This window comes from Vicugna pacos, chromosome 19 (genome assembly GCF_048564905.1).
Source record: "Vicugna pacos chromosome 19, VicPac4, whole genome shotgun sequence".
In the NCBI taxonomy this organism is placed as follows: Eukaryota; Metazoa; Chordata; class Mammalia; order Artiodactyla; family Camelidae; genus Vicugna; species Vicugna pacos.
The window spans coordinates 28,432,674-28,445,083 of record NC_133005.1 but is presented as its reverse complement, the minus strand read 5'-3'; the positions used below and the strand labels follow the sequence as shown (position 1 = coordinate 28,445,083).

General features: G+C 41.2%; 1 protein-coding gene across 2 annotated transcripts in view; it reads right to left on the bottom strand.

Annotated features, from left to right (window-relative positions):
* Positions 1–8,706: 8,706 nt before the first annotated feature.
* Positions 8,707–12,410, bottom strand: part of RPRD1B (regulation of nuclear pre-mRNA domain containing 1B) — a 46,429-nt gene continuing 42,725 nt past the window's right edge. The window contains exon 8 of one of the 2 annotated variants that reach the window (XM_006202554.4): positions 8,707–11,355. In XM_006202554.4, the coding sequence (XP_006202616.1) occupies positions 11,206–11,355 (150 nt within the window). In that variant the 3' untranslated portion in view covers positions 8,707–11,205. The remainder of the gene's footprint in view (positions 11,356–12,410) is intronic. The other variant, XM_015237824.3, reaches the window with a different exon arrangement.

The following is a 12,410-nucleotide window of genomic DNA, read 5'->3' as shown; positions in this document are numbered from 1 at the left end:
TCATAAGTGATCGATCTACCACCTTTACTGAATGTTTTCCTGTACCAATGAGATTTTTCCTTTTTAATTTTCATATGTCTAGTTGTAGTATTATCTCTTCTGCTTAGAGAAGTCCCTTTAACATTTCTTGTCAAGTCAGTTTAGTGGTGCTGGACTATTTTTGCTTTTGCTTGTCTGTGAAACTCTTGGTCACTCTTTCAAATCTGAATGACAGCCTTGCTGGGTAGAGTATTCTTCCTTGTAGGTTTTTTCCTTTCATCACTTTAAATATATCGTGGTACTTCTTTTTGACCTGCAAAGTTTCTGCTGAAAAGTCAGCTGATAGTTTAATGGGAGTTCCCTTCTATGTAACTAGTTGCTTTTCTGTTGCTGCTTTTAAGAGTCTCTCTTTGTCTTTAATTTTTTGCCAGTTTAATTATAATGTGTCTTGTGGATCTTTTTGGGTTCATTTGGTTTAGTCATTTAAGAGAGGACTCTATTTCCTACAGCCCTCTAGCTCTCCTGTAAAATCAGACATTCTGGCCTTCAAAATCAGACATTCTGGGGGCTTACCTTCTTGGTGCTGGACCCCTAGGCTGGGGAGCCTGATGTGGGGCTCAGACCCCTCGGCTCCTAAGGAAGAGCCCCTGCAAATGTGATTATCCTCCCAATTGTGGGTCACCTACCTGGGGGTGTGGGTCCTGACTATACTGCATCTTCACCCCATCCTACCCATCTTGTTGCCTGTGGGAGGAGGTGAGCTCAGGGTCTTCCTACTCTGCCATCTTGGCCACACCCCCATTCATTTTTGAAAGACATTTTTGATAAATATAGAATTCTAATTATTTTTCTTTTCCCATTCAACACTGTAACGATGTCATGCCATTCCTTTTTGGCTTGCATAGTTTATGACAAGAAGTCTGCTGCTACTCTGATCTGTATTCTTCTGTATATGTTTCTTTTTATTCATTATCAGTGGTTTAGCAATTTGACTATGACGTGTCTTGGGATGTAATTTTTTTTTCATGTTTATCCTGCTTGAGGACACTGAGTTTCTTGGACCTATGCCTCTATCATTTTCATCATATTTGAGGAATGGCCATTATTTCTTCAAATATTTTTTCTGTCTCTTTCTCTCTTTCCTCTCCTGGTACATATTTTTTACACTTGGTATTGTTTCATAGGCTACACCGTTCATTCTTTTCTGACACTTTCTCTTTGTGCTTCATTTTGAATAATGTTTTATTTCTATGCCTGTAATTTCACTGATCTGTTCTGCTGCAAATTCTCATTTCTTCTGCTGGTAACCCCATTCAGTTTAATTTCTATGCATCTTCTCCAAAAATTTGATTTGGATTTTAAAAAAAATATGTATCATGTGTCTTTCCTCATTATATTCATGGCTTCCTTTATATCCTTAAGTATTTATAATATTATTTAAGTTCTTTTCAGCTAATTCTATCGTTTGTGTCATTCTGGATCTATTGAATTATTTTTCTCCTGTTTCTGATCATATTTTTCTACTTCTTTTCATGCCTGGTGATTTTGTTGTTGTTGTTGGATGCCAAACATAATAGATTTTATGTTGTTTAGTGTTGAGTTTTGTGTATTTTTTTAAATGATGCTGGACTTTGTTCTGCCAAGCAGTTACATCACTTGCAGATCAGTTTCAGGATTAATATTAAGCTTGTTTTATGGCAAGCTAAAAGCAGTCTTTACTCTAGGACTACTCTGCCTGTCACTACAAAGGCATAACCTTCTTAAGATTTTATCCAACACACTGTATTACAAGGTCTCTTTATCCTGGCTAGCAGACACTTCAAATATCCCTAGACCTCTGTGAGCCCTTGGAATTACTTGAGCTGCTTCCTTCTATTTTTTCTTTCTCTGGTTGCATGGAGTTTCATCCCACACGTCCTAATCAGAACTCACCTAAGGATCAAGGGAACCCTTGCGGATTTTCTGAGCTCTGTCTCTGTGCAGCTACCTCCTCTCTGTTGTTTTTCCCTGTAAATTTTAGCTGCCTCAGCCTTCCTGAACTCTGATCTCGGTGTCCTCAATTCAGTGATACAGTGGGCCTCTGGTTCCACATCTCTGTGCTGAAGATTTGAAACATCCTAAATGAATAAGGTGAGCCATCACCTCTACCTGTGCTTCCTTCTCTCAGGGATTCACAGCCCTGTGCTTCCTGACATCCAATGTCTGAAAATACTTGTTTTATATATTTTGTCTGCTTTTCTAGTTGTTTATGATGGAGGGCAAGTTCCATAGCACTTAATCCTTCCTGGGTGGAACTGAAAATCCCTACCCTAGTTGTTTTCACCATTGGTTTATGCTTCAAAATATCATTTAACGAATAGACGGTGACTTCATTAAAAGTTGTTAGAGACAGTTTAAGAAAATTGTGTTTGGCGTTAGTTCATGAGTATTTTTGAGTTTTACAGTTCTACCAGGAAGTCAGGCTCTGTCAAGATTTTATGAAAAGTCGAACTGGGAAAAGGTTGACCCGAATTGATCAAGACACAATCCATTACTTAATCTTTAAATTCACCTTTAAAAGTGTTTAAGATTTTGACAGTGGTGCCAAGACCGTTCAAGGTGAAAGAGTAATCTCTTCAACAAATGGTGCTGGGTGAGATAACTGCATATCCACGTGCAAGAATGAGGCTGAACCCTTACATCACACCGTATGCAAAACTTAACTTAAAAATGTACCAGTTACCTCAGTGTAAGAGCTAAAATTATAAAATCCTAGAAGAAAACATAGGAATAAACTTTCATGACATTGGATTTGGCAATGTTTACTTAAATATGACACAAAAGCACAAGCACCATAAGAAAAAAATAGATAATAGAATTCATCAAAAATTAAAATTTATGTACATCAAAGGACACTATCAAGAGAGTGAAAAGATACCTATATCATAGGAGAAAATATCTGCAAATTATGTATCTGGTAAGGATCTAGTATCCAAAATACATAAAGAACTTTTACAATTCAACAACAACAGAGGTAACCCAATTCAAAAATGGGCAAAGGACTTGAATAGACATTTCTCCAGAGAAGATCTATAAATGGGCAGTAAGCACATGAAAAGATGCTCAATGTCATTAGGAAAATGCAAATCAAAACCACAATGAGCTATCACTTCATATCCCCTAGGATAGCTATTGTTATGGGTTGAATTGTGTCCCCCTCCGCACCAAAATGTTACTGACCTCCAGTATCTGTGAATGTGAACTTACTTGGAAATACAATCTTTACAGATGTAATCAAGAGAGGATGAGGTCATTAAGGTGGACCTTAATCCAATATGACTTGAGTACGTATAAAAAAGGGCGAGATTTGGACAAAGGCACAGAGGGAAGATGGCCGTGTGAAGATGGAGGCAGAGATTAGAGTTATGATACCATAAACCAAGGAATGCCTGGGACTACCAGAAGCTGGAAGAGGCAATGAAGGATCCTCTCCTAGGGATCTGGAGGGAGCGTGGCCCTGTGAACACCGTCATTTTGGATTTCTACCCTCCAGAACTATGAGACAATACATTTGCTGTTTTTAGCTACCGAGTTTGTGGTACTTTCTTATGGAGCCCTAGGACAGCAATACAGCTATAATTTTAGATATGGAAAATAACAAATGTTGGCAAATGTGATGGTTAATTTTATGTGTCAACTTGGCTGGGCCACAGTGCCCATATATTTGGTCAGACATTAATTTGGATTTTTCTGTGAAGTTGTTTTTAGTATGAGATTAACATTTAAATTGATGGACTTTTGAGAAGATCAGATTACCTTCCACAATGTGGGTGGGTCTCATCTAATCAGTCAACGATCTTAATGAAACAAAGACTGATATTCCTCTTGAGTAAGAAAGAATTCTGCCAGCAGACTGCCTCTGGATTTAAACTGTATGTCTTTCTCGGGCCTCCAGGTGCTGGTTTACTCTGCAGACTTTACACTTACTAAGCTTCCACATTTGTGTGAGCAAATTCTGTAAAATAAATTATCTATCTATCATCTAGCTAGCTAGCTAGCTAGCTAGCTATCTAAACCTCTTGTTGATTCTGTTTCTCTGGAAAGCCCTGACTAATACAGGAAAGAAGTAGAGAATTTGGTACCCTCGTACATTACTGATGGAAATGTAAATGGTGCAGCCACTGTGGAAAATCATTTGGTGGTTCCACAACTAGTTAAACATAGAGTTAACATATATGACCCAGCATTTCCACTCCAAGGCATATATCTAAAACAATTGAAAACAGGTGTTTGGGGTTGTGGGGTATAGTTCTGTGGTAGTCTGTGTGCTTGGCACACACAAGGTCCTGGGTTCAATCCCCAGTGCCTCTGTTAAAAACAAAAAACAGGTGTTCAAACAAAAATTTGTATGAGAATATTCATAGCTAGGTTCAGGGTTAGGGCTAGGTGCACGATTAGGGCTAGGAGCAGGGTTAGGGCTTGGTGCAGGGCTAGGGCTAGGTGCAAGGTTAGGGCGAGGTGAAGGTTTATGACAAGGTGCTGGGTTACGGCTAGGTTCAAGGTTAGAGCTAGTTGCAGGTTTAGGGCTAGGTGCAGGGTTAGTTCTAGGTCCAGGGTCAGGGCTAATTTCAGCATTAATTTTAGGTTCAGCATTTGGGCTAGATCCAGGGTTAGGGCTAGGTGCATAGTTAAGGCTAGGTTCCAAAAAAAAAAAAAAAAAAAAAAGAATGTTCATAACAACACTACTGACAATAGCCAAAAAGGTAAAAGCCACTCAAATGTCCATCAGCTGACTGATAAATATTGGTGGATATAAAGCATATCCATACAATGGAATATTATTCAACCATTAAAAACAAAATTCTGATAAATGCTACAACATGAATGAACATTGAAAACATTATGGTGAGTGGACAAAAAGACACAAAAAGTCACATATTGTATAATTCCATTTATATTAAATATCCAGAATAGGCAATTTCATAAAGACACAAAGCAGATTAGTGGTTCCCAGGGGCGTGGGAGTAGCAGTGATTGCTTAATGACTATGGGGTTTCCTTTTCCTTTTAAGGGGATGAAAATATTCTAAAAGTAGGTTGTGATGGTTGCACAACACTGTGAATGTATTAAATACCACTGAATCATACACTTTTCCCCCTTTTTTCTTTTTTTGTGTGGAGGTACTGGGGATTAAACCCAGGACCTCGTTCATGCTAAGTATGTGCTCTACCACCAAGTTATATTGACCCCATAGTCATACAGTCTTAAAATGGCTAAAATGGTAAATTCATATCGTGTATTTTATGACAATTAAAAAAACTGTGCTCAATACACACATAATTCTTGAACCTATTAATTAAGAAACAAATTGAACTTGTGGAAATGAACTTTTTAACAAAAATAAAACAATGAATCAAGAATTGAAGGCCGTAAAACAAATCATGTGTGTAACCATTACGATAAACAAGGAGGCTTGTGGAATTACAATCACAAAGCAACTGTATTTTTGTCTCCTACTGTCCCTTGCAATCCAACTTGTAAGTGTATCCCTTAACTCTAGAAGCAAACTCAGGCCTCTACAACTTCTCTAGTCAATCTTATTTAATAACAACAACAACATCACTCTGTGGTAACAGTTAACGGTGCAAAACAGTAGTCTCAGTTCAAAAATTAAAATGTCCAATCCTGGTTATGATCAAAATGGCTTATCATCTGAAGCTGAGGCTTCTCTGGGCCTCCTGCAGACGGGAAGCCAGCATCAGGGAAGTGAGATCTTCCTTGTGTATTAAGGTTTCTGATGGTTCCATGGGAACCAGGACATGGGAGTGAGGAAAGGAAGGCAAAGCAAGAAAAAAATGGTTAGCTGAGACGTGGTGACTGGGCACTAGCTTGGCAAGAGTTTAACTGCGTCTTTCTCCTCCGACCTGGGCTCCTCCGACGCTCCCCAGGATGGCTCATCCACCCTCTCCCTTCTCCCAGTCATCCCACCTTCAATCCCCCAGGGATCTCAGGGGTGACACCTTCCCCGGTGGCTCTGCTTTCTGCTCCACTGTCAGCACCGTGAGTCGGAAGTCTAAGTCCACCTCCTGGAGGAAAACTTCGCCTCTTGGTCAGGCTCTGAGATGACCCTGTGCCAGCTCTCTTGCACACAGCCCCCATCTGGTCTTGGGAGGTGCGTGTGCATCCCCTGCCCCAACCAGCTCCAGGAGTGAAGGCTGCACTCAGCTGAGCCCCCTCTCCTTTGCTCCATCATCAAAGCACGCAGACAGCCACTGGTATCTCACCCTTTTGATTTTTCCAGGCCGAGGTCTGGTTAATCCATGGAACTGTCACCCTCTAGAGGATGCAAATTAAGCCCTTTCCCTATCTGTGAGGTGAGGGGCAGCTGGCAGCCACTACTCTCCCTTAGGAGATTCCAAATACACAAACGGCTCTCTTTAAAGAAATTCTCACCCAGAACTCTCCTCCTTCAACTTTTTTTATACCCTCAATGTGTGTAAGGGAGTGTAAGAGGGCTACAGGTTTCTGACCATCTCCATTATAAATAAAGCATACCGTATAGATACGTCGTATCTATTGTTGCCTTTCTCCAAAACATCCATTTTAACCTCATTAAACGTACATTTAAATACCTGCAATCATTACTGAATATAGTAACAGCTACTGCCGAGCCCGATCTGTCCCAGACATGGCATTAGGCCCTTCTAACAAACATCTCTATTTAAAGTTATTAATAGGTATGTTTGTAGCGACTCTGATTTATCAATTTCTTAAGAGTTCATACAGATGACTGTCATTTAAAAATCTACAGAGTGCAATATTATTGATTCTCAGGAGCAAGAAGTATTCTGAAAGCCTAGTTGCAGAACTTTTGATCTGGAAAGGACTTCAGAGGTGAGTTAACCTCACTCATTTCCTTCAAGCAGCAGCTGAGGTCCCGAGAGGCTGAGGGACTTGACCAAGGTCATCACAGTAAGAGATCAGAAGATGGGGGTTATCACTTGCTGCAGCTGCCTCTTATTCATAAAAAGTATGAAGTTCTGATTCATATTGCTCATTTTAATATTTACCAAATCAGTGGTAGAAATGAATTCTTAATGCAAAATAACTATTTCAGAGTCTTAAAAAATTGAACAAACTGGGCTTTCAACACTAGATAAAGCTGTGTGAGTCCCAATCTACTGTACAGGAGAAGAATGGATTCTTAATTGAATCTGTGCTTTAGAGTGGAAGAATGATTTTTAAATGGAAAATCCCACGGAGGTGGCGATGAGAAATGAGTTTAGCTAGATGAATGAATGATCTTAGGAGAAAGTAAGATAGCAAACCAGGCTGAAGAGTAGCTTTTTCGTTGAGTTCAACTAAACCACATGTAGATTGTCTGTGCCCAGACAGCGAACTACCGCATTTACTTTCATCTTCCTAGTCTTAGCACTGTCTCTTATGTTCTGATCCTGTGGTCTAGTCTTCAGGGTTTCATATATACTTTTAAGAAAGTTGAGTGTACACAGCACAATGATGATGTTATTAATCTATCTAACAAACACTCCTGGGAACCTAGGACATGCCATCCAGCATTCTCAGATTTCAGTCCTGGATTCTTCTGCAACACAACCACCATATGCTTTAGGGCTGGCAGGGTGTCTAGAAATAACTTAGACCAGCACATTTCAAAGATAAGCAAACTGAGGCCCAGAGAAGAAAGTACCTCACCCAGGAGGGGCACACAGAGGGTTCGTGGCTCTAGTCACAAAAGTTAAGCATTTTGACAGATTCATGAACCCTTGGGCAGTTCTAGCTTCTGCTCTGAGGACCTCAGAGTCACATTTTGTAGCCTGAAGTGCTAATTAAACCAGAGGAGTTATGGAGTTACTATTTATAGGAAGGAGGCAAGACATTAACTAGGCCACGAAACCTGGGGACACAGAAGGAGGATTCGTCTCCTGAGACTCACATATTATATTCAACCTTTATATTTTACGACGGAAGTTGGTTTAATGCATAGTCTCAACTTCCCAAATCTGGACTTTGACTTGAGTTGCATTTAGCCTTGAAGGACTACGGCTGCTGCAGTTTGCATCATGAGATAAACAGGATAAATGGGTAACCCTACTTCTCAGAAATGCTGCCCTCACCCAGTAGAAAGATTAAAACCATCCTTCTAAATCTATCAGTTGCTTCAAAGGAAGCTACTTCAAACCATTTTCCTATTATTTTGAGTTGTAATCAATAATACTCAGTTGCAACCAACTAAATTTAAAGGTAAAGAGAAAGTAGAAAAGAAACCCACAAAAATGTTTTTAAAAGACATACTACTTGAGTTTGCAATTATCTCGCATTTTTCTTTTTACTGTTCGGAGTGGCTTTCGCTGTACTGCCAAAATCAAATCTCTCTCAGGAGGCCTAGTGGTGTGAACAAAAGCACTGGAATCAAAGAACTTCCCAGTTTTAATCTGTCAGAGACTTGTGTGGTACTCGGGAAAGAGTCATTTAACCTCTCTCCATTTGTCCCAGTTCCGTACAATAAGGTAAACTATGAGTACTGCGTGGACTGGCCAATTAAAGCTAATTAACCCCCTGGAAAGTATCCAAAAATACTATTTATGGGCCACTAACAGTCACAGAAACTCCTAAGAGATTCTGTACAGACAGCACAATCTCTGCGGGTGTCACTAATACCCACAGCTTACAAAGAAAGCGCTGGGTGTTCCCTAACACAGGAGGAAAAAGAAACAGCACACGCTGTCGTTCAACAACACCATCTTTATTCAAAAATATATATCTATGAGACATTTCAGAATATACTGCTACCGCCAATGGCAGCCTATACTTCTAAATAAAGTCCTAAATTAATATACAAATTTAAGCTTTAAAAATATTCTTTAAGAAAACAAAACAAAACAAAAAACAAAGGAAGAGTGAAGACTCTCTGAGGAACATGACCTAAAGGAAAGGTCTTTGAGGCCAACGGATGCCCTAAATAAAGGAAAAAACACAAGACAAAAACCACCCACCCCACCCTGCCAGATCGCCTCATACGTACAAGGAGAAAGGTTCATTTAAATTAAACAAATGAAGTAATAAGCACACTTGGGGACGATGTGGGAGAATTAAGATCTAAAAAACAAGAGCATTTCATTGAAAAACAAAAATAGAACTAACTTCCTCACAGGAAGTCCACTAGTAACAGGTGTTAAGAGGCCAACACATTCATTTACATAATTGCTACAGTTTCATTTCTTGCTCCTGCTGTAATAATTATGCACCAATTGCTGGTCAGAGACTCAATCAGATAAAACACAGCAGTGGGCAAAATCCATTATGTTATGTAACATTTTCATCTAGCTGATCAGAGCAAATAACCAGCATACCTTTTTGGTTGGTTTGTGGCTGGTAAAATTTTGCTTTCCTGCTGAAAGCAAGCATAGAGAATGTCCAGGATGGGTCTGTTCAGAAGCAAGCTCATTCACAGGACTGACGCAGCACACCATGTGGGGAGGGGGCTTTCGTACAGAAACAGCAAAGACTGGAATTCATTTTGCAATTTGAGTAAAGTCACTTACTGCCCTATGGCCTCTGGGAGAAAAACTTCCAGACTCGTTAATTTAATAATGACAGGACAATAGGCAGTGTCAATATGCAAAAAACACAGTCTATATTCAATCTGAAAAATAGCTTAAATGCTACTAGGTTCTACACAGAGTTAAACTGCATACCTGCTAGGGCTTTCCAGCATTTTCACTTCACGGCAGGCAGGAGAGCTTTTTGAAGGGAAGTCTGTTACACTTTTAAAAACATACATTCCATTCTAACACGTTGAATATGTAAAATTCCATGTAATTGGCTTTCCAATTGGTAATCCTGAAAATAGCAACTCAAAATAATGGAGTTCTGAAGCCCCCTCCTCTGAATTCCTTTTTACAGCTTTTGGACTTCAGCCTCTGGGCTGTAATTCCTATTACACTATTGGGGCAAATTGTTTTCTGCCCTTGCCAATGTCAAAAATAAGCCTGCCCAGTTAGAATGATTCATAGTCAGCAGGTCTAACCTTTACTAAAAGCAAGGTAAAAATCCTCTCTAACTACATTATACAGTCATAATGTCAGCTGGCATGATAATGGAATTAAAACCCCCAATTAATATCCTTCACTTTCCCCCTTCCCGAGATGAACGTTCAGTAACACCTGATGCAAAGTTTTCCTCCTGCTGTGGGCAAGAGGACACGTGCAGTGGTGTGAACTGAAGGACACATATGCGCAGTGTCATACTTGCAGGGGAGATTCAAGTGTAGTCACCATGCCGTGGACATGTGCCCACACAGCAAATTAAACGTTAGTGTGCACCCTACTCCCCAAAGGAAAGGGTCAAAGCAACACCCATGCAGAGCCCGGGCTCCCAGTATGCCTTTAGCTTTGGGGGCCCACCAGCACCATTTCTAACAACAGCCTTCACAACCAACTTGGGCAAAGACCATGTTTCAAGGAAGGCGCTCTCTGACAGTGGGTAGAACCCTAGATAAGTGCAGCCTGGGAAGGTCATCGGTAGGAACCCAAAGCAAGTAACTCATGTTTAACTCATGCTTGTGATCCCTGTTAGTCTGTCTCTGAACTGTGACTTGATGTCCCAGATCAGCTTTGAATCTTTTCGCTGGATTCTCTAGTCTGCTCACAAAGCAAATGCACCTAACCTTCGTCTACGCATTGCTAGAAGTCATGGTAAGAGAGAAGCAGAGATCTGGCAAAGTCTTTCTGGCGAAGCTGCTTATCAGTCGTGACTCCAACCTTTGGGGTGGCAGCCAGGAAAGCCAACGGCTCCAGACTGAGTCCCGCAGTGGAAGCCTGTACTGAACTTGAACAAGCCCCACTCAGAAAGGAGAGGCTGCTTGCATGACACAGTGTTGTCATAAGGGACAAGATTCTTCTGAAAGCTTCCAGAAGTACACATGATTTTCGTAACTTCTTGGGTGTAGAGAGAGAATGGAAAAGAATGGAAAACCAACAGGGGCAAGGAAACATGAAGTGAGACAGTTCTTTCCAAATATAAATCTAAACTGGATTCCACTTGCCACTGTTCTGAATTGTGCTCAAGAGGAGAGGCCGGAGAGGAGAATCAGAATCTGTGGTTATTTCTTGAGGCTCGGGGGCCAGGCGGAAAGAGGGATACAACCAGGGGCTACTAGGTTATTTCCAACCATGACTTGCCCTCTTTCTGCTGGTACAGATGGGAATCTGGGGCATGACACCTGCCCTAGTCAGTTGAAAACAGGTCACCAGCAGAGGGCAGGGGGGCCAAGCCTCCTGTGACGTTGGGCAGCAATGAGAGGTCTGGCAAGCTCTGAATATGGGACTTCAGTTCCTTGCGGACCTGGGTTACCCGAGCAAGCTTCTGTTTATATTCCTAAGGAGACAAAGAGAAGACAATGCAGTTAAGTCTGCGTGTGCTGATGGTCAGGTTTAAAGAGCCAACACAGATACTTTCACCCTCTTGCTCTACGTGCTCCTCACCAGATCGCCCTCCCCCATTCAGCTACACCATAATCCATGGGTTTTCAAACACTCAAAAGGCAAAACTTTGTATAAAAAAGGAAACTCGAGAGTTCAATACCAGCAACAGTGAATTAAATGGTATGTAACTTAGCACTTGAGATCTGGAAGTAAAAAAAGTGACGTTTTGTATTTGCAGTGTCTTTGGTTCTTATCTATTTCAAAATGCTTTATAAAATAAAACTGCAAAGCTCAGGCTTTACAATTATTTTGAAGGCTCTACCTAGACAGGGCTAGAAAAATCACTATGAAGTTATACTTTGTGTGTTAAACTTAGATTAGCCCAGATTTATTGTTTTCACAGTCAAGGACTATGGAAGCTCAAATTCCCACCATCCCCGCCTGTGTCCAGAACCTCCTCACTCCACACCTGAGTAACTGCAAGTCCCTGATGAGGCCCTCTAGCGGTCTTCCCTAAACGTGCCAGACTTACCTTCCACAAGCCCAGCTTTCACCAAGTCACTGCTCTGAGAACGTGGGGCATGGCAGCACTACCTCCACCACTGCTCAGAACTCCAGGTCTTCTAAATTAGCTCCCACCCACATGCATTCTCACAGCCTTCCCAGGGCCAGAGCCTGCACTGGCCGTTTGTACAGAATTCCCCTCAAGCCCGAGGGATGTCTTTCTTCTGGTCCCAGCAAAGTCTTGACTCCACTCCTCTGCCTACCTGCTGAGTCCCACATCTCAAGAAAAGTCCTTCCTGCTCATCCAGGAGATCTGTCCCCATCTCCGCTGGCCCCGGAGCCCTCCTGTACACTGAGTGTGCATCGGTGCCCCTAACAGGCTGCTCTGAGGTGCTCTCTCCATACAGGTTAGATTTCTATGTTCCTCTGAAATATGACTCCCCTGATGACAGGAATACATATACTATTTTCTTTCCTCAGCTCACAACTAAAGGTCCTCTTGGT